The sequence below is a fragment of the Fusarium vanettenii genome, assembly GCF_000151355.1.
Source record: "Fusarium vanettenii 77-13-4 chromosome 10 genomic scaffold NECHAsca_82_chr10_2_0, whole genome shotgun sequence".
NCBI lineage: Eukaryota > Fungi > Ascomycota > Sordariomycetes > Hypocreales > Nectriaceae > Fusarium > Fusarium vanettenii.
In genome coordinates this window covers 328,293-349,522 of record NW_003315807.1, presented here as the reverse complement: position 1 = coordinate 349,522, position 21,230 = coordinate 328,293, and the positions used below count along the sequence as shown (strand labels likewise).

The 21,230-nt window shown below is 49.8% G+C and overlaps 8 protein-coding genes across 8 annotated transcripts; 2 read left to right on the top strand and 6 right to left on the bottom strand.

Annotated features, from left to right (window-relative positions):
- Positions 1-22: 22 nt before the first annotated feature.
- NECHADRAFT_106409 (uncharacterized protein) lies at positions 23-4,909 on the bottom strand (the record flags this gene model as incomplete). Its single annotated transcript, XM_003039723.1, has 8 exons — positions 23-2,023; positions 2,058-2,409; positions 2,474-2,816; positions 2,876-3,325; positions 3,377-3,549; positions 3,600-3,866; positions 3,931-4,623; positions 4,734-4,909. 8 exons carry the CDS (start codon positions 4,907-4,909, stop codon positions 23-25), a joined length of 4,455 nt encoding a protein of 1,484 aa, XP_003039769.1.
- Positions 4,910-6,610: 1,701 nt separating this feature from the next.
- On the top strand, positions 6,611-7,922 carry NECHADRAFT_50453 (uncharacterized protein; the record flags this gene model as incomplete). Its single annotated transcript, XM_003039912.1, has 4 exons — positions 6,611-7,135; positions 7,226-7,366; positions 7,421-7,453; positions 7,533-7,922. The coding sequence occupies 4 exons, from the start codon at positions 6,611-6,613 to the stop codon at positions 7,920-7,922; spliced, it is 1,089 nt and encodes a 362-aa protein (XP_003039958.1).
- Positions 7,923-8,299: 377 nt separating this feature from the next.
- Positions 8,300-9,730, bottom strand: NECHADRAFT_85524 (uncharacterized protein; the record flags this gene model as incomplete). The annotated part of the gene is made up of 1 exon (XM_003039722.1): positions 8,300-9,730. The coding sequence occupies one exon, from the start codon at positions 9,728-9,730 to the stop codon at positions 8,300-8,302; it is 1,431 nt and encodes a 476-aa protein (XP_003039768.1).
- A 326-nt stretch (positions 9,731-10,056) lies between these two features.
- NECHADRAFT_85523 (uncharacterized protein) lies at positions 10,057-10,699 on the bottom strand (the record flags this gene model as incomplete). The annotated part of the gene is made up of 2 exons (XM_003039721.1): positions 10,057-10,468; positions 10,602-10,699. 2 exons carry the CDS (start codon positions 10,697-10,699, stop codon positions 10,057-10,059), a joined length of 510 nt encoding a protein of 169 aa, XP_003039767.1.
- A 382-nt stretch (positions 10,700-11,081) lies between these two features.
- Positions 11,082-12,717, bottom strand: NECHADRAFT_85522 (uncharacterized protein; the record flags this gene model as incomplete). Its single annotated transcript, XM_003039720.1, has 6 exons — positions 11,082-11,134; positions 11,180-11,257; positions 11,336-11,469; positions 11,527-11,826; positions 11,910-12,560; positions 12,608-12,717. The coding sequence occupies 6 exons, from the start codon at positions 12,715-12,717 to the stop codon at positions 11,082-11,084; spliced, it is 1,326 nt and encodes a 441-aa protein (XP_003039766.1).
- Positions 12,718-13,103: 386 nt separating this feature from the next.
- On the top strand, positions 13,104-14,073 carry NECHADRAFT_85521 (uncharacterized protein; the record flags this gene model as incomplete). The annotated part of the gene is made up of 2 exons (XM_003039911.1): positions 13,104-13,136; positions 13,186-14,073. The coding sequence occupies 2 exons, from the start codon at positions 13,104-13,106 to the stop codon at positions 14,071-14,073; spliced, it is 921 nt and encodes a 306-aa protein (XP_003039957.1).
- Positions 14,074-15,251: 1,178 nt separating this feature from the next.
- On the bottom strand, positions 15,252-16,211 carry NECHADRAFT_50130 (uncharacterized protein; the record flags this gene model as incomplete). The annotated part of the gene is made up of 2 exons (XM_003039719.1): positions 15,252-15,785; positions 15,966-16,211. 2 exons carry the CDS (start codon positions 16,209-16,211, stop codon positions 15,252-15,254), a joined length of 780 nt encoding a protein of 259 aa, XP_003039765.1.
- A 2,239-nt stretch (positions 16,212-18,450) lies between these two features.
- NECHADRAFT_72184 (uncharacterized protein) lies at positions 18,451-19,724 on the bottom strand. Its single transcript, XM_003039718.1, has 3 exons — positions 19,164-19,724; positions 18,860-19,081; positions 18,451-18,804 (listed from the first exon to the last, which is right to left on the bottom strand). The coding sequence occupies exons 1-3, from the start codon at positions 19,659-19,661 to the stop codon at positions 18,553-18,555; spliced, it is 972 nt and encodes a 323-aa protein (XP_003039764.1). The 5' UTR covers positions 19,662-19,724; the 3' UTR covers positions 18,451-18,552.
- Positions 19,725-21,230: the final 1,506 nt, after the last annotated feature.

The window sequence follows — 21,230 nt, the reverse complement described above, 5'->3', positions numbered from 1 at the left end:
CTACTTCCTCCATAGCTTCAAATCATGTTTCCTTTGTCGTATCCTTTGCAAGTTTCTTCACCTCCTCCGCACTAAATAAGCTGGGCCCATCCTCGCTCTTGGACGTAGGCCACACAAGAGGAGCATTCGGCTTGTTCACACGGTGTTTCACATCTCCCATGTGTGTAATGTTCATTACAGCTGGTGCCAGAGCACCCTCGAGGCCTGCCCTGGCCTTGAGAGAAGACGTGCTGTATGCATACAACCGCAGCAGAAGACAGCCCCCAGTTATAGGAGGATCAAAGACGTATGCTCCACCAAAACTGGATGTTGCATCTGGGTCTGTGCAGAAGAAAGGGATATTCCAGGCTCTAAGACAGGATTCAAAGTTTGATTGGTCATCGGCAAAGTGGAAAGCCTCCTTCGTTCCGCATCCTGTCTGGTCAGTTGCCCACTTTGCCGACACCACGACGTTGTAACCGTCCTCCTCGAGGGCGTCAGCTTGACCGACCGTGTTACCAGGATCAAGGACGTAGCTCGAGGAACAGAATGATCCAATCACTTGCTGAGCTTGACTCTGTGTGAACTTGAGGAAGCCAGACTTCCCGGAGTAGCAGTAGCCGTCGCCTGTAGGGGTCGTATGAGTGGGGTATGATGTTTCATCTGCCGTCTTGGAGGGTTCAATGGTGGTTGTAGCCTTGGGCTCATCCGTGGTGGAAATGTGGATGTTTGAAACCGTGATCGAGATAGCACTTCCGACGAAAGAAGGGAGAATAGTAGCCGATGTCCCGTCAATCTTGGTCTTGATAACTGTCGTGGCAGATGGAACCGGATAGGCGGTCTTGGAAACCGTCACGTATCCACTCTTGACGCGGTACTGAGTTGACTTGATAATGGCAGTAGGGGAGAAAGTCGTCTTGTAGGCTGTTCCTATCTTGCTGCCATTGTCATCGCCGGTCTCATCCTTTTCCGGGTCAACGGTGATCAGGGGGCAGTATGAGCCGGTAGTTGTAGCAGTTGCAGTGAGGAAGCAGCCAGTGATGATTTCGGTAGCGGTGGTAGTGCATGACTGAGATTTGCAAGACACCCAATAGTCTGTAACCTTGGAGGTTGTGCAGTCACAGCCGATGTAAGTGTTGCAAACAGTCTTGCAGGGACTTGTCGTGCAAACTTGATGACACTCGGTATTAGTTTCGGTGGCACAGTCATCGTCGTCATCATCATCGTCGTCATCATCATCGTCGTCGTCGTCGTTGCCATCTTCACCGCCACCACTACTGCCACATCCAACACCGACGCAGTTGTTGGATCCTGGAGGGCATCCCAGACCGATGCACCCAGGTGTGCCACCACCGCTTCCACCTCCACCTCCGCTTGAGCCACAGCCAAAGAGGCAAAGGTGACCACAGCCAGATTTGCAGACAGGTCCAGGGCCACTACCACCACCGATGACATGAATGTCACCGGAGTTATCACCAGGTGGAGGTCCAACTTCGGTGGTAGTTGGGTAAGGCCCCGGGCTGTAGGTGTAAGTGATGTGGTGGGTGGGCTCAGTCAGAGTGACTGGAGGCGGAATGATGCTGGTCCGCACAGGCACAATCGTTGTGGTAGATTTGCTGACAATAATGTTGGAAACCTCGATCTGTGTAGTGGTGATAGGCGGCAGTGTGATCCGGACCGTGATGGTGGTTGTGCGATAGGTTGTGACACCATCAGTAGTTTCAGGCCAGGTTTCCTTGATAGTTTCGGTGATAACAGGGAAGCTGATGGTGGTCTTGGAAGAGAGCGGCCAAGGTGGAAGAACAAGTGTGCAAGGAGGACGGCAACTTGCGGTAGGCTCACTAGACTCCCAAATGGTCGGGTCAATGTAGACAACGCCATCACCATCTCCGCTGCCGCCTCCACTACCGTCGTCGCCACCCCCAGAACCGCCATCATCTCCATCACCACCTGAGCCGTTGGGCCAGCAACGGTTGTGCCAGAGATTGAGTCGACCGTTGTCAGGGTTGATGGAGACATAATCGGCGCGCTTGTCACCAGTCATCTGAGAAACAGTCAGTTAGCCAAATGGAAAGAACAATAGTAAATAAAGAGTGACTTGCCTCTGTGATTCTGATAGCAGATCCAATAGACCCAACACCGTCAGCGAAAGGGAGAGGTGTGTTCCATCGGATAGAACCATCTGAGTTGAATCCAAGGTGATGCCATGTTCTCGTCATGCCTGTAGTAGTACCAACAACGACATAGTCAAGTTTGCCGTCACCATTGGTGTCGGCGAACTGAACATTCTGTGCGCTGACGCCAACGGGTCCATCAGCAACTAGTTTCGGGTCACCCCATGATGGAGGATTAGTGCCCTTGTGCGGCCACATAATGACAGCTCCTGTGTCACTGATATAGAGGTAGTCATCAAGACCGTCGCTGTTCAAACTGTCAAGAAACTCTTGTTAGCTGACAGACAATAGAAAGGTAGATGGGGGAGTTCCAGACTTACTCGGCAAAACGAACATTCTTCCCCTTAAAGTTGAACCCAAACCGGTTCTCAACGGTATCTTTGGGTCCCGCAGCAAACTCTCCACGAGCGTTCCAACCCCAGCCGCCGTCAGGACCAAGATTCTCAAACCAGTCAGCTCTTCCAGTTTTTGGGTCAACAACGACATAGTCAGCTCGACCACTCGTGGTGAGAACAGCCATGTGTATCTGCTCTCTGGGATGATCTCCCTTGGCGATCATTCCGAGGTCGGTCCACTTGTTCTCGCCTTTTCCTACGTTGAGGTAGCCATAACCCTTGCCCGTGTGATCGATCCAGAAGTAGTCGCTAGTGTTGTCGCCATCCACTAGCACCCAGAGTCAGCAATGGTTTCGACAGGAGATTGGAAAGATCAGTGCCACTTACAATCGCAGAGAAATACGCCATCACCTGGCTGCCACTTTCCACCAGTTCCAAGGTTCTCCCACAGCGTGACTTCGCCAGTCTTCTCATCGACAAGCAGGTAGTCAACCTTGCCGTCACCCGTCATGTCAACCAGACGGACTTGATTCGACTTGGCACCATCCGGCCCAGCAGCAACGTTGAACATCTGTGACCATTGGGGCACCAGACTCGTTTCTTGTCTCCGGTTGATGAGCCCATTGACTTTACCACCGACGCCGACCATCATGTAGTCAGCTCTGCCTTCACCTGTCAAGTCTCCGAGGATGACGACATCTCCGTCTGACTGAGACGCTCCGGTAGCAATGACGCCGATCTTGTGATAGTCAGGCATGGACCCGCCACCAGTGTTAAGCCAGGCCGTAACTTCTCCGGTCTTTCTGCTAACGATAAGAAAGTCATCTCTTCCATCACCTACGGCATCATTAGTACAAGTCCCTTCTGTGAAAACAATAGGTTGCTTACCGTCAATATCGACCATCTGAAGTGTCTCGTTAGTTGCACCAACACCCCCAGCAATACGGCCAAGACTCTGCCACTGCCAGACGCCATCTTTCTCAAGACGGTTGATCCAACCGTGAACGTCTCCCGTGTCAGGGTCAACCCAGATGTAGTCGTCTCGGCCATCGCCATTCAGACTAGGCAGGTTAGCCAAGCGCAAGCCAAGATAGAAAAGAGAAGTACTCACTCGGCAAACATGACGCCCCATCCATCTCGGGGCTCGGTTGGGTTGACAACAGTTCTGGGTACTTTCCAGTTTCCAGATGTTTTGCCATCAGCGTCAGGAATGTTGATATTCACCTTGACTGCTCCTGTCTTGGGATCAACACAGGCGTAATCCTTCAGACCATCACCGTCGAGGTCCATGAAGTGAAGTCGAGCACGAGGGCAATTGCCCTCAGCAACGACGCCTCTCTTGTTCCAAGCGGGCACAAAGGGGCCATCAGAGTCAGCACTAAGAAAGTAAGTGTTAGCGTCATGTTTTCATCTCGGACAAGTAAGGGAATAGGGCAACATACACCTTTGCGCCGGTGGCAATCATACCAACGTTGTACCAAGACGGCGTCGACTTGCAGTTCTCAGGACTGGTAGAATCCGGAACAGGCGTCTTCTTGCCCGGTGGGGAGATCCAACCTCGGTCGTCCGCATATTCGATGCCGGAATAGAACAGGTCAGCCATTTTCGCATACCCACCATCGTTAGGATGAAGACCATCAGCCAAGTCGTTGACAGTAATTCCATGGTTCATCCCAACCGGGCGCATCTTCTTTCCACGGAGGATGTACTCGGCTACTATGACGGGGATAGCTTCGTTGAATTCGTTAATGCGTGGGACTGTGGCAGGGTACCTATCAGGGCCTGCCGGGATGAGGTTACACAAGAGAATGACAGCATCAGGAGAAAACTCGTAAATCTCATCAATCAACTTCTTGAGACGTGATGGCGCGAGGGCGGGATTGATGTCGTTCTTCATGTCGTTGGTTCCGGCATGAAGTAGAACGATGTTGGCACCCGCGTGAATGCCGACACCACTGGCTTGGCGGATCTCATCGATCACGTAGCCTCGATGGCCTTCGTGGTTCTTGTCGGCCATTGTGCCCGTGCTCATGCCGCCGACAAAGTCAACATTGTTGCCTCGTGCAGCGAGCTTGTCAAAGAGCTTCTTGCGGTAGCCATTCTCGTCTGAACTCTCAGCACCCCAGGTTATGGAACTAAAAGATGTCAGAAATGTACACAAAGGCTCGAGGAAAGGGATGTATGAGAAAGCAAGGTGTAATTATTACACCTGCTGCGTAAGAAGTAGAAAAAAGGCAAGACATACTCTCCTATGGGAAGAACTCTCAGATCATAACCACCAGCAATAGGAGCTCGAGGCTTCAGATTCGTAGTTGGGGTAGCAGCATTTGCAGGCGGTACCCAAAAGCTAGACAAAAGTACAATTGCCGTCAAAGTGGTCCAGACATCCCACCATCGGGTGGTCAGGGCACTTGGCACCATGTTGACTGTCTGTACTCTGACTTTGTCTTAGAAGCCCTTGCGCCACTGTACACAACCGGATGCCATGAGAAGATATCCTTCTTACCAACCCCTGCCACGATCCTCTTCGAACACGAGTGACATACCCAGCATGGTCCCGCTCTCACGGCCCGGGCAGCGTGGGATCATGAACTCTTGGCATGACAGCGTTATCACGCACCAAGCCTAATTAAACATTACTACAAAAAAGAAAGCCGCGTCTAGAGCGGCAGGGGGCGGCTGCAGCTTCTCGAGCGTCTAAATCAACCGACATGTGCATATTAGCTCGGCTGTGCTGGCATATCGCTAGGTCTAGATTGTGTAAACGCCGATTAGCACCGGTCCGATAGCCGTCGGAGGGTCCATTGCCGCAGCTTTTACCTTTGATGTGTGATTGAGCTAGCAGGGGGTTTCGGCGGCAGCTGAAAGAGGATACCTGTGCGAAAATGTCCCCCCTGCGTGATGGAACCAAAGTTTAAGGGTTGGATGAGTCTGCGTTTACCAATGTCAGAGCAACCAACAATAGGTAGGAATGAGGGAATATGTTGCCTGTTAATCCAATCATGAGTTTTGCACTGCCCTTGCGGCCGACCCATGATCGCGTGTACCGGCACCTTTGTCCGGTCAGGTTAGTATTCCGTAACCGGAGAAGCGCCTTTCAGAAGAGTGCCTCGGAACGTTAATAATAACCGCGGTAGAGTGCTTGGAATAGTCTAGCCCTTTAGCCCTGGTAACTCGAGTGTCTATCTCCGATACCCTTGATAGATAGCAATTGGGGGCGGCAGGGTTGCATTTGGGACATTCCAGATGGAGAACTCCGGTTGATCCGGAAGAGGTTATCCTGAAATCTCTATCTAATAGTTATGTATGAAATAGAGAGCTAAAATAGTTTCATATAGCTAAATTTGCCAAACACCCGCGGTTAAGATTAGTAGCATGTTCCCAAGACATGAACAAGAGATATTCATAGCCGCGGCATAAATGTTAGATCTTTCTTCCTAGACGCACGCGCTTATGTAGGGCGGGAAAAATCCCGCAATGCAGGTCGGAATTGTGAGAAGAGAGCGAATTCTAAAACTACCGAAACTCCATATCTCGCCCCCAGCCTCATGCCCGATGAACTTTCGGCCCCGAAAGGATCCAATGGGCTAAATCAGCCTAGAGAACAGATCATGAGATATCATCACTCGGTCCATCCGGACTTGGATCCCCAGTCTCATATGCACTGATCTTGGCGTTGGTTGGTTCGTTCAAAAGTGTTGTTGGTTCTAACATTTTAAAGGATGATACCACCCTACTAGTCCCATCCATTAAGCATACTACGTAGCACCATGCGGTCAGATAATCTTCAACGGCCGGCAACATCCGTCTTCTGTGATCCCACGAAGCGGCCTGTTGATGGAACTTTTTTCTCTAGTTTAACCCATGACCAATCGGGGCAACATGCATGCAGGGTCCCCGGTCATCACATCATGGTCATCTAGGCCCTCTTTTTTCACTGGGGGATTCAACCCTAGCAATCTGGCTGAGGAAGAGGAGTGCAACTCGGCCGCTCACATGAACGCTCAATTCATATCGGACGGCTTGAGGACTCGCCCACGTCAAAAGGGATACCAGCTGCTCTGCCACCTTTCTTACACATTCCACACAAACAATACCTTGAATATTCATCTTTTTTTCAAGATGGGTACAAGGCCTCAGTCCTCTTGGAGGTCACTCCTCTCCTTCTTTTCCGTTGCCCTCTTTTCCCTTCTTCTACTTCTCTACCTTGGCCCATCTCGAAACTCTGGCCAGGACCTTCGCGTCCCAGTCACAGAGAGAGACCTCCATGACGATGCAGTCACAAATCTCACCAAGCGGGCAACTGCTACCTATCAAGCAGCTAGTGAGAAGGGAGCCAAGCTGCATTGCCTGTTAGCCATGTCCAAGGAAGATGTCGAAGCGGCCGACGGCGGAAAGTATAAAGAGCCTGCCAAGTGGCTGCAAAAATGGGGAATTGAAGACTCGCAGGGTTGGGTCACAGAAGCGGAAGAAGGGGAAGAAGGGGCAGACAAAAACGCTCCGTACTGGGGAGACTACTTGGATGCTGCGTTTTCCAGTCTCGACATTTCCAAAAGCGACGCCCATAATGTCCACTGGATTCACCTCTCCGACGCCGAGATTTTTCCGGATCCTGAAGAGTTTGAAGGGACCGCGGAGCAGGGCGTGGTAAGTTGCTAGAGTTTCATCAGCTTTAATCATTGCAACAGGTCCGCGACAGTGATGAACAGCGCTAATCCGGAACCGTTCTATTCACAGAGATCGGGGGCTTATTTTACCAACTCATACATTCTAGACCCTGGCGTCATCATCGCGGACAACAACTACGCTGTCGTGCCTGCATTGAATGACAACTTTCCTGGCTGGGAGAAGATTTTCACAACTACCCACATTCAACGAGTAAGTCCCGGGACCAAATCCAACACTGATAATATCTGTATGACTGACTTCAAGTCCCAGTGGAGCGACGCGGCATGGATGCAATGGGTGAGTTGGCCTCGTTTCCTCTGGATCAACTCCCTTGCCTCACTTGAACTCGCTAACCTCCATACTTGGACGCCCATAGACGAAAACATGTGACTGGTTTGGTGGTGACAGAACAAAGATAAAGTACATTATTCGGTCCCGCATCACCAACAAGACGACTCTATCCCTCATCTTTGAGGCTCTCATTAGCAAGTATGGTGGATTCCCGACAATTGGCAAATGGGATGATCGCTTGACTCTCGACGTGGCAACCAACCCAGGCGAGTTTCACGCTGTCCTTGCAAGTCCCAACGGAGCAGGAGTGGCCTATATCCTCATGAACCACAAGAGTACGCTGGGTATCAAGACTGTCAACAAGGTGGAGATCTTCGTCCCCAACATCCCTTACACCGTCGTTGGGACCTCGGTTGATGATCCCCTTGTCCAAAGAGCCAAGATTATGCTCCTATTTACTGTCATCTCTGTATAATATATTGGCTAGTTCTGGGCAGCATTTGGTAAGGTTTTCTATGGGGAGGGGGATCGGGATGTTCGGAGCATGTTCCCAAGACTATGTAGATAGTAGCAAACCCTTCCGAACACAAATAATCATTCAGAGGAATCAAGGAACATGTGATCAAAAGCCTACATATTTTTTCATCTACCAATACCTTATCTGCCAAGTAAAATGACGGCCCGATGTTTCTTTTGGTGGCACCGCCCAAACCAAGACCCATGGACACTACTATCGTGGGCTGACCTTCAACTATAGAAAACAACACAATAAGAAGAAATTGCAAATGAGTGTGTACTTGAAATTCAGACAAAGAGTCAGTGTGTTGACAAATTTGCCTCCTACAAACAAATCTAGCTGTCACTGGCGTCCGAATGATAAGAGTACCTCTGCTGGGCACGCCCCGCGGCCAGCGTTGCGTTATACTTGGCCATCGATCTCCACCAATCCTCTCTATGTGCATTCTTGACACTCATAACTTCTTCCGGTGGCAAGATACTTTCCCATGCATAATAGTAAAAGTCCAGCTGGAAGTGAAGTTTTTTGGGAGCTAGACCCAAGAGGTGCATCCTCCACCGATCCCAAAAGGCAAAGCCAAGTGGACGAAAAGAGTCAAATTCTACACCATAAAGTGGCGACGCTTGAGGACCGACTTCGTTGGTTGAAAGATCTCTGAAAAAGTCGACGCCATAAGATCTGTCGTTCAAAGCCGTATCTGTCTTGCCCCAGCTATGGTCTTTGCTGTACTTTGGAGCTTTCCAGGGTTTGGCACCCGCTGGTAGAGAAGAACCTGGATGCAAACGATGGAACTCTCTGTTCAAAACATAGCCACGCACAACCCAGGTAGTATTCTCTGGAATTGGCAAGGCCGTTGTCCATCTCGTAACAGGCGAAGCTGGAGGTGGCCGGGGCAAACGGTGATACACGTCGTGTGTCACCTCCCCAAGTGTCTTCAGATATTCTTCGGCTGACGTGATCTCTTGTCCATCATAGTCGGCGCGGTATACACGAAAGAATTTTGCCAGATCCAGTTTGTTTAAGCGGTCGATATCTTTATCTGGCCAGTCGATCATGTCCGCCTTGTTTGAAGAGAGGCGACGCATTTCGCCCACCATTTGTATGACCCAGATAGCGCGAACTGCCCGCATCTCTTCTACCCAGGTGGGTTGCCCCGCGTCAACCATCTTGGCGGGTGTACCGGGATATTTACGATCAAAGGCGGGAACTATCTTGTTCGGACGGTCATAATCATCTGTGTAGCAAATTTTGGGATCGATAGGGTGCATAACCCGGAGAGCTCTCGTGCGTTCTAAGCATGATGCTAAACATGCCTGCGATAAAGCAGAGATTTGGTATGCAGTCGCGACGACGGACCGAAGCACGGCTACCGGTGGGTTTGAGACTGATAAAGTTCCAGGCCCGAGAGTTATGAGCTCTGTTTCCTTTGCCATGGAAGGATCAAAGAGTCCAAACATGTGACGGACTTGAAAGTCGTTCAGATTCTTAAAAGGAAGGGATTTGGATCGCGCAAGAATAACTCCGCGAACGAGTTCTTGGACATTTGATGGCAGTATGGAGTTCGGGCCGGAAAGTATTCCTTCAGTGATGGTGTTCGCATGGCAGTTGAAAAGACGGAGCGTGTTTGGCGATGCCCTCATTAGGTTCCAGAGTGTGTCGAGGCCAGGTAGACTGCTGACGAGGGGGAGGAGAAGCTCAGGTGGTAGTCGCTCGATTGAGGCCGGTTCGTTGGGCCAACCATGCCAAGGCGCGGCCGGTTGAGTCATCATGTGCACATAGAAGGCCAACCGTATTAGGAAGACGTTTTATATGGGAGGACTTGGGTGTTGAGCGATTTCATGCGAGAAGGATGTGATGCGACGTCGTCTATCTGTTGGCTCTGGGCTGTTTCCACGTGATACGCGAATGACATAAGCCCTCCTCGATATTGGCCAATCACAAGCCCAAGATTGATAGTCTAACCCAGGCAGCCGATAAGACCGAGCTGTACTTCTTAGGTTTGCTAGAAATGGCCAGAATACAGAGGCATTTTGCTTCTTAAGCTCGCGTACTCTGAGTCGTTTTCGGGATTTCATCCCTCATACACGAACTTCTATAGAGAGCCACCACATTGCAGATCCGAGCACGAATCCTTGGTCTTCAAATGATAGACCCTGACAAGTTCCTCAGCACAATACGCCAGAGAGGCATCGTCCATGCCTTTGTAAAAACCCACTGTGGATGACTGATCAATGATGGCATCAAAATAGTAGCCCGGGGCAGTCTCAAAACTCCTTCTGTAGTCATCAGGCGGAAACATGACGGCAAACTTGTGCTCTCCTTTACCCCCAACCTTGACGTTGACATGAGATCCCTTTGCAGTGTCATAGTCCCAGCGGATCTCCCAGTAGTCACCTGGAGCGATCGAGATGGTGGCCTTTGTTCCGGTTTTGCCATTCGTGGCTACGCATTGGGCATATGTAGTTGCCTTGCCCGACACTCCCGTAACATATTCGCCCTCGAAACTGCCATCATTAGTATGAGCCTGGGCTGTTTGAACAAGGAATGGGAATTCTCATGACGTACCTCGCCCATCCTCTCTGCGCCAGACTGGGACCTCTCCATTTGTGGCTGCCTGGGAAACTTGCTCAAGATGACCTCCTTGTCTTGAGCATTTTCAAGCACTTCCCATTTGCCAAGTGGAGAGCGTCATGCAGCAAGTGCTGGCTGTAAACCTCTACCTCAGGCTGAGGCATTTTGATAGAATTGGTGGTAAGACAAGTATATGTATGAGGAGTATAGATAAAATCGTTTCTAGAGAGAACTTGAGGGGTTTATATATCTGGTAGAAGACTTTGTGCCTCAGGCTATCTTTGAGCTATCTCGGAGCCTGATGCTGCGCATTGCATAGGTGGCTGAAATCACTGGAGCCCAATATTGCACTTTCGTCTCAGCTGCATACTAACACCAGTCTTGGCGACAGTATCAAGTATAGAATACTTTTTCAACACAATTTCGCCTTAAAAAATGGCATAGAGACCCAGTTGCAGATCCTGACGCTATTCTAATGCTCGCGAGATTAGGATGGGTTTCCCCTCGGAATTCGGGTGGCCTCAGTCACGACCCTAACTATTGCCCCTAAACCCGTTCGTAGCTCTTGCCCCTAGCGAGAATTCTGTCAAGGTACTTGTCTGCCTTTTGTTAGTTTCATTCAAGTTCTTGGACCTGGGACATACATCCGACCGTCCACCTCTGAGCAAACATCCGCAGTGTCGGAACAAGTTGATCAATCTCATCGCAAGTAGGGGCACTTTCTGTATCATTTACCAGTGCAGATACACAGTGAAAGACGCAAAAGATACTAATCAACGACAGTCGAGTTACATCAGCACCTTTGTTGCTGTCGAGGGATTCTCTGCATGTGTCCCAAACCATGCGACGACAGGCCTGTAGCGCTAGGTACGCTTTAGAACCAGGCTGAGTATTGAGTTCTCTCACACGCTCTTGACGGATGATGAAAAGGCAGCTAGATATAGATCAGTGTTAATGGGCGCATTCCAAAGTCGAGATTAGTACATCTTACCAGAGTGCCAGAGTCGTAGGATCGCAGTATGATCCAGAATAACTGTCCTTGTGGGAGAGCAGATGATCCAGCATACTTTCAAGGTCACTGTCAATTAAATCATAGTCTTCTTTCATTCTGATGCCCACCTTCGAGCCTTGCAAATGCTCTAGTGCTCGTCCAGAGAGAAATACAACCTGGCCCATTGAACGAATTCTCTGAGAGATTGGGCCAAGTGGAAATGGCTCCGTTCTTGGAGAATCAATCTGACCAGCGACCCGAGCACTGATGACACTTGAGGTTGGGCGGATCAGTGGCAAGCTGTCGTCGATAGTCAAAAGCGAAATTAATCTGGTTCGTTCTCCTCAGCATCTGAGCCATATCCGAGCGCACAATTCACCTACCGATCAAGTATCATCAAACACACTTCTAAGTGCATTTGCTCCTCCGTGCTCTCCGCGTTACCGCCAAGCAGACTCATCATGGCTACTGTTGAACTCAAAGTCAAATATGCTTGCCTTGCTAGCCCGTGGCCGCACTCATATAGGACGATGAGAGATTTTGCTTGAGCCAGAGGTATCCCGATCTCATTTTGCGATTCCAAGGCCGTACAAAGGCACTGAAGAGTCGTGTATAATCTTTTCTGCCTAAAGTGCTCCATATGACCACGCGTTGGAGTGGCAACGAGTAGTATAGCCAAACATAGACAGGTTGTCGATGTGTCCGTGCTGGGCGTTGATGGGTTGTAAATACGGGGTCGTAACTGACCAATGTTGACGATGGGAAACCAGTTATGGATTGAACGCGTGTAGTCTTCGATAAGAATATGAGGCGTGAGGTTGACTTCAGAGAGAATGTTGCCCAATTTGTTACTAGGCCTGTTTTCAGTGTTGGAGTGTTGATCAGCCGGGCCGTTCATGGCGAGCTTCATGAGTTCGCTCTGCCCAAAAGCCGACAGGTCCCAGCCGCAGGACCCAAACTCAACATACGATCCGGTTGCCTCCATACAGGAATGACCGTTTGGGGTCGTGGAGTAGTCACATCGCACCAACTTCCTATCTCTTTGTTAACACGCCAGGTACACAGGAATGGTAGAGCTTACAGGGTACATCGAGAGCATCCCGGTAACAACCGGTCGCACCGCTGTTTGCGGACGCGACATCGGGTGCAAGTACGAGATGCCTTCTCGACGAGTTGGACAGGAGCTGTCATTACGGAATTTCGGATATTGAAAGAGGATGTTTCATGCATCGGCCGATGCAGATGGAAGCATACGTTGATCAAGCAGGGTGCATGGCGTTGATGCTGACAAACGTGTGGCGTCTGAGTTCATCTTGTAGCCAATGACGTGAATATCTAGCAGGACAGGGGGGCGGCCGATGCATGAATTAGCGCCGATTTGATCATTGTCGTGATCCACAAACAAGGACACAGATGAGTCGGTGCAAGATGTCAAAGTATGTAGGCCTGTGGCGTATAAATACGGCATCTTCTAAACTATAACAGCGAGTCTAAGATCAAGTTCTAGCTCACCAAGCTTCAGAACCAGTCAATCATCAACCTACCCTATAGACTACCACACGTCAACCAGCGTTATCATGTCACCCTTCAAGAACATCGCTATCCTTGGTGTAAGTCTTTTGGCCTGATATATAAAGTCCCGATTTGACAGAAAACTAGGGAACCGGATCCCTAGGGGAGGTTCTCATCCCCGCCCTGCTCAACGCCGACTTCAACGTCACCTGTATTACCCGTCCGGGCAGCTCAGCTATTCTCCCAGCCAATGTCACCAAGAAGGCAGCCGAGTACACAGACTCGGAGGCCGTTACCGATGCTCTCAGAAACCAGGATGTTCTCGTTGAGGCCTTCAATCCTGCAGCCGCCGTTCATCAGGGGCTAATTGTCCGCTCGGCTCTCAAAGCCGGCATCAAGCACATCATCACCCCCGACTTTAGTGGTGACACTTTCCATCCTCTCATTGGAGAGCTTCTCATATTTGAGCCCAAGCTACGCGCCAAGCGCGAGTTTGAAAAGATCATTGCTGAGTCCGAGGGTCGACTGTCTTGGACGTCTATCATTGTCGGGCCATGGTTCGACTGGACTATTGAAACTAGTATCTTCTGGATCAACAAGGAGCAGAAAAGGATTTTCCGCTATGGCTCTGGGGACCAGAAGTACAGCATGAGTAGACGGGCTCTCAATGCTGAAGCCCTGGTTGCGGTCTTGCAAAATCCGGACAAGTATCGGAACCGGCCTGCGTACTTTGCAAGTCACACCGTCTCAACCAACGAACTCATTGATATCATCAAGGACTTGGGTCTTGAAGGGTGGTCGGTCACAAATTTGCCGATTGGGGGACTCTACCAAGAGGCGCTCAAGCTCTGGGAGGAGGACACGGCGAATGGGCTTGAGAATAGGCTCGGCTCCAAGGCATATCCGATGCTTTCGACTGTGGCTCTTCTGGATGAAAACAACCGTTATGGGTCCAACTTTAGTGACAAGGTTGAACCTGGGTGGGATGAGGGAGAAGATGCTTTGAAGGAGTCACTTAAGAAGCTGCTTGCATAGAGTTGGCCTCTAGGATTGTGGGTATTCTAGCTGGGTGGAACCGGGTGGTGAGGTGTTAGTGGTAAGTTTACCAATGAGGTCCATAGGGTCATTTACGTCTTGTTTGAGAATCCAACGTCAGCTAGATCCCGTGGAAACGTGACCTCGGCGAGTGTTTTGATTCGGAACGGCCGATTTGATGATGAACGAGGATCTATGGATGTTAGGCTTGGAGAAGGGGTCCACTCAAACCGCAACTCACACGTCGTCTCGCTGCCCTCAGTGATGCGATTCAATGAAACGCCTTTAAGAGACCGTTCCTCAAATCGAGCAAGAAACGTGCTAGCACCGGAGGTGACTGGCCTTGCCCGTGATGGTGTTGGTCTCTCCACGCTGCATGCTGGGTACGACGCTCTCTTGTCGACCGTGCCGTATGTCTCCTTGATAGCCTTTGATGAGAGCTCTGACTGCTGGTAGGTGCACTACGAATTCGATTGTAGGAAAGTCTAGATACCTTGAGATACTTGCACCTTGCACCCATAATGGATCTCGTCATTGGAATCATGCTCTCCGGGGTAGGGTTCCTAACCGTCCATAAGAGAAGGGAGGTAATCGTTGACGCGTGGCGATTCCGACCCACCAGCATCATCCTCACTTTCTGAATCTTGACTGTCTGCGTCGCTTTCTAGGTCTCGGAAGATGAATTGGTAATTTATAAGTATTAAAATGGGGGAACTTGCCTTCCTGGACCAAAACAACCACACCCACACCCACAGGCTTGTAGGGTAGCTAGGATAACAGCTTGTCGTAATCCAGCTAAAATCGGGTCTTCCAACTGGAATTGCCCAACACCCTGATCTGCAGAATATAAGCCAGTGTGATCATATCCCTATCAACAGACAATACTCAGACTTGGGGAGAAAAGAATAAAATTGATGGCTGCAGAGGCAGCTGGCGCTGGGGCCCAATAATCTAAGGAAAAACTGGCAAGACGGCAAAAACTGACGATCGCCCTAAATGACTGTGAGGGATATCAGGCCCTTATAAACCTCACGGTCCAGCCAAGCTAAGGTCCTTTGTCACAGTGCCTCGAATGTCACTATGGTCCAACACAGTATGTAAGTAGAAGTATGTAAATGCTAACAGAACACAAATCCTCTTTCAAAACTTCACCTGAAGAACGCAAGTGTCCGTTGCTCTTAAGCATAGATCAACGGAATAGTCTCCCCAACGTTGAGCTCAAAGCCCAGGACCGATATATTGGCGATTAGTTCTGCTGTGTTCTTGGCGATTTCCTGAGTCAGAGGATCCAGCACTTGCGTGAAGTAGGCCTTGGCGTCTGCGATGATGTCCTCTCGAGATGGTGCTGAGGCGTGATTGATGCTCTTCTTGCCTCCGTGCAGGGCAGCCAAGGGGAAGAGGCTGAGCCGAGTGGCCAAGTTCTCAATGTATTCGTACAGATCGGCAGAGGTGTCGAACGCCTTGTTGATCCAGCCAATCTTCTCAGCGTCAGTGGCCGATATGTCCTTGGAGCTTAGAATATACTCCATTGCGAGACCCCTACCGATCAAGCCTGGGAGAAACTGGCTGCCACCACCGCCTGGGAACAAACCAAGGCCCACTTCTTGCTGGCCGAAAACTGTATCCGTCTTGGTTGCGAACCGCATATCCAAGGCGACAAGGAGTTCATTACCCGCGCCTCGAGCTCGACCTTCCACAGCACCAATGGTGACCTGGGGTAGTGTCGAGATGTTGTAGATGAGCGTTCCAAACGTGTCGGCAAACGCGGCTAGCAATTCAAAGTCAGCACAATATCTTGAGGGACTTGATCAGGTTGAAGAGCGGCAAAGGCACGTACGGTCAGCCAGACTGGGCATGGTGGTGTCCATATGCGCGATGAAGAATCTTGGAACATCGCTATTGAAGATGACAACCTTGGTTTCCTCGTCCTTTTGCAGTCGGGACACGAGATCGGTGAGGTCGTCCTGGGTATCTTGATTCCATAAGTTGACAGGAGAGGACGGGTTGTGAAAGGTGACTTGAAGAATGCTCGAGTTGAGGGATGTCTTGAGGCCCTTGTACTGTGGAAGGGACAGGGACATGACAGGAGAGATGAGACTGGCGGCGGAAGCCACGGCGTAAGGCTTGGACAAGAGCATGATGGCAATGCGTAGTAGAGATAGGACAGAGTAGGTTAGAGTATAAACCGATGAGAGAGTGTGAATTGACTTCCGGGAGATATCATCCTCTTAATATATAGTTACAATGGTGACTTTTGTTAGTGGAATTGGCAACTTGAAATTACATGGGGAGCATGGAGCCGAAGCAGCCGCCGAGACATGGTGACTATGCAAAGACTTGGCTGGTGGAAGTTGCCGGATACAAAGTAAAGTTTGATTTGGTTTGTAAGCCAACTCTATCAAGGACTTCTTTGTCAAACTTCCGATGCGGATCGGGCATCCCTCGTGGCGGAGATGCGGTAGCGGAGGTACGACGGAGTTTGCTCTTGCTACTACCAGTCAGGTTTTACCGAGGGAGAAGAGGGAGCATGCCAGATTAAAGGTGGACAGCGCACTTGGATACATACTAAAGTTCGGCCAACCTAGAGCGTCTCAAGCATCTCATACTCAGGCGGTTCAGGGTCATTGTATGGACACGACAAGTCGCAGCTTGATGATGACTTTGCCTTCGGCTTGAGGTAGCTACCCGTCGACAACTCAATGAGTCTTGATTCATTCTAAATTCTTTACTACATTATATAGCGAACCTGAAGTCAAATGCGAGCCCTCAAAGCCAACATCCTGCCCTGGTTTCTCTGGGTGTGGGCAACCGTTGGAGGGAAATTTAACTACCAACTGATACTCTCTCTCTAAGAAGTCACAATGTGGCTTTCATGGGGTTTTCAGCCGCTTCTCGGCCACTTCGTTTTGGTTCACCTACAAACTGTTCAGCAGGTTTTGACCTTGAGTAGTATACGGAAATTCATACTAGCTATAGCGTAGCTCTATATCTTTACCAAAGGAAAACGAAAACAAGTCGACATTCTACCTAGCCCTGTTAGGCCATCTAGAGTCTTAGAATGACATGTGAAACGCGCAATATTATCAGTATAGTTGGGCTCCTGCGACCATCTCCTAATCCCACCACGTCTTCCACTCAGAGTGTGCCCATTTAGGCGATCTGCTTTCCATACCACATCTGACACAGTTAGTTCAGCAGTAACACAGAGAGGTGGGGGATATTCGACTCACGGTCTCTGCCCAGCACCGATTACGACGTTTCCTACCTTTTTTAACAACCAGGGTGGTTCGATTAGACGGGCATATACCTCGGTATCCTTTTCTTCGACAGCAGCGTTTAGGATGGTGTTCGTCGGGAGGAGGAGGACGATGACGACGACAGTCCGCAGAAGCCATCGAGAAGCAAGGGCTATTCTAGCGGGGGGTGATAGCGGGGGTGGCACCGGGGAAACCGGGACGGGATCGGGTGTTGAGTCCATCCGCGCGGGAAGAGTCCTCCGTTCTTCGTATGGCCACAGCCCATTCATGCTTGCTCACCTCGCTATAAAAAAAAATGCCAAAAAGTTAAATAAAACGCCGCGGCCTAATAACCTTCGTCTTGTTTAAAATTAAAAGCCCGTGTCCCTTTTTTAACTTTTTTAGGCACCCGCCAGTGGCTATCCAGCTGTTACCGTCGCCCGCATTACGCCGATTGAGTCGGACGTGTGATGTAACGGCCCCGAGCCTGGTCGATTAATGATCCACAACCCTCACGTCGAGGAGATGAGCTCCATCTTGGTCAGCTTCGTCGACTGAGGTCGTTAACAAGCAGCCGAACTTGGTTGGGAGCTTGCGTCGGTCTATGGCATGCATTCTAGCCTTGGCACATGAAGTCGTTGGACCAGACGACGAGGAAGATGCATCGTGTACACCATCTGTGACAACAGCTGTTAAGCCAACACTAACCTCTATATCAATCTCAACTACCAAACTGCTGGTAGGCATCCCCGAGAACGATACGCCAGGCCATTCCTCAACTTTACCCCCAGGCGACTCATCGACGTCAAGTCACTCCTCCGAAGATACCATGGACTGCGATACACAAACAGGAACCGATCCAGCCTACTGCGCCTCCCAATCAGCCCCCATCCTCGCCCTACCAGAACCACCGGGCACCGACTACCACATCCCTGATCAGCCTCCAGAGAATGCCATGGTCGCTGCTGTTCCACTACCTCCCCATCTACGGCAACGGCTGGACCATTGTTACGAGTAGGAAGATCAACCAGGATACGAAAGGGAAACGTCGGAGCTCGGAATGGAACAACCAGGTAAAAATACGAAGAAATATCAAAGTATAACATATACGTATCTATAATACATGCTTATTATATATGTTGGATTAATTAATAAATAAAATTTCTAATAACAAACAATAGTAACTCCCTCTTCTATAATATCCAGGTTATTAAACCTAGTAGTCTAAGGATGACAGTCTTACTCAGATGTTTTGTGTTACCCCGTGTTGAATGCTCTCCAGTATAGCCATTAGTTCCTTATGCACACGTGCCTGGGTCTCTGCACCCTCCTTGCTTCTAACAAAGGCGCTCGGCTCCCTAACTCTGCACTCGCTCATATACTTTCCGTGACTGTAATCTCCGGCAGCTGCACTGTGCACGAGTGTTCGCGAACCTTCCTCTGTCTTACGCGCAACGAGAGTTTTCGCGATGCTGAGAATGTAGCGAGGCAATCCCTTAATACTATGTCAGTTTCTACCAGCCAGTTCCAAGACGTGGTTTTAACTATACCTTAACATCCTTGTCCAACTCTGACTCACAAAGCCCAGGATGCACATTGTTCAAAATGATTGGCTGAGCGCTATGGGGGCCTTCATTCATTGCCGCGGCAACTGAACGGACAAGCATGACCTCGAGTAGTTTCGATACATTGTACCTATCGTTGAGCCATGCTGGCTCGTCCTTGTTCAAAGCATCGAAGATGGAAGGTTCAAATCTTTCGCGAAATTTCGCCTAGAATCTGTTAGACTTGAAAATGGCTGGAACATTTCCTCCAAGGGGTCTGTCGAGCGACCGAAAGAGAAAAGAAACCCACATTATAATGAACAGAAGAACTAGTAATGACTAGCCTTGGCGTTTGTCCAGTCTTGCCATATGACCTTCGAAGGATTGGAAACAAGTTTAGTGCCAGTAGGAATGTTCCGATGACATTGACCTTGATGCTGATCTCAGTTCCCTCACTCTCTTCATATGTATTCCTCAAAAGGCCGGCATTTTCCACCACGGCGTCGAGCCTTTCGAGCGAATTACATCTTGAGGCGAAGGCTTTGATCGAGTCGTATTTATCCATTTCCAACTGCCATACCTGGACGACGTTCTTTCGCTTCGTGGAAGCCTCGATAGAAGCTTTGGCCGCTTCGCCTCTTTCTAGCGACCTGACCGCGAGAATGACAACTTCTGCATCAAGTCGTACAAAATGCTTGGCGGCCTCCAATCCCAAGCCAGTGTTGGACCCCGTAACAATAACAGTCTGGCCTTGGAACGACGTGGTTGGGATAGGGATATGTTCCAATTGTCCTTTAAAGGCATCCATGGCTGCGGTATCGGATGTTTGGACTGGGGGCGATTGTTAAGAAAAAGAAAAAGAATAAAGAAGTGATCTGTAGGCTTGAGCTTTGTGTTCTACTGCATCTGTGACAACGTCTCTTGATTTGGAAAAGCTCTACTATAAGGACGCAACTTCTAATGTTTATATAATTAAAAGGTGGTTACCGGATTGCTAAGCAGCCCCGAATTACCGAGTGAGCATATGTACGATAGGGTCTCGGGACTAAAGCAGGGCAGGTTGCCTTTAGCCGCAACTTATTCCAGATCTCTAATCACCAGCGCCCACAAAACGACGGACTCGGGCTCGGCTCAATCACCTCACTGCATTTTAGCTTGGAACCTTATTCACGCCTTCGGTCCTCCTCTACGACACGAGACACAGCGGTAACACGTATCTAGTTAAGTGCCTTGAGATACCGTCTAATTACTCGCAGAGGGTTGGGGACAGCAGATAACAAAACCCTACAGGACTGACTAGTATAATATTCTTTTGTGTCTAATCGCATGATACCAATACCTCGCAGCGCTCAAAGAGACATAGCTCTCGTTCATGTATTATTATGTAATTAATGTTTAGTCGTCTCCCCTCCGAGGACACGGATGAAAACTACTCCGTCGGGACAACTAATACACACTCCCGCCTACACAATCGCCGCCTCTGTTCCGCAATACGCGTTTACTAAGAGATATTGGATTTTTCCCTTCAACTGTGGAAAGCCTCCGTCACGTACCTCGCCCCACAACCCCTGTCACATAACCAGTGCATGCGGGGAACCTAAGATACATCATCAATCATTCTCACCAAAATCATTCTATAAATCATTCTATAGCTATCAATAAGTTCTTGATCGATCCCTGCAGAGGCAGCCAATGCCCATAACGACCATAGCTTCATCAACTAAGACAACAGTCGCGAGCATGAGTGCGATAGCGCCCGGCGCGCCGGCAATCAACCAAGGGATGTGAGCAATGTGAAGTTGCACTTTGTAACTCGAAATATTGTTAGGACACAGGGGTCATTAATGGCACCAGTCAATTGATGAGAATTATCTAAGGAGCAGGAACTTAATGACAAGCTGCACTGAGTCGTGCAGCTCTTTGTACACAAATGAAAGCGTTGCCTGTTCTAGGCAGTAGCAGCTAGTCAAAGGGATAGTAACTTAGAATGCCAAGCGCCCTTCCAACTCATAACTCGTCTCTGCGAACCTGGTACCTTTTCAGGTTAGGAGTTTTGCTCCGTAATCTGAATGCCGCCACACCATGGCGAGGTACTCTGGCCCGTAGCTCATCTCGTGTCTTGACGCTTCCAATCTTTGTCCCGAAAAGTCTCTCGTCCCCCAGACGAAGCCCTTCAGAGTAGGGATTCGTAATCGATGTAGTCGGTCGCGGCATCTCTGCACGCGGAGCCGTGTGAGCGTTCGGGTCGATCCGGGGGTGCATCCTCGTGGACTGCGCGTTTCCAGAGATGCTGGCTGGCGTATCGACAAAGAGCTTGCGTCGGTATGCCCTGCAACTTGTTCTGCACCATCGTGTGACAAACATCAGCCCTACGACA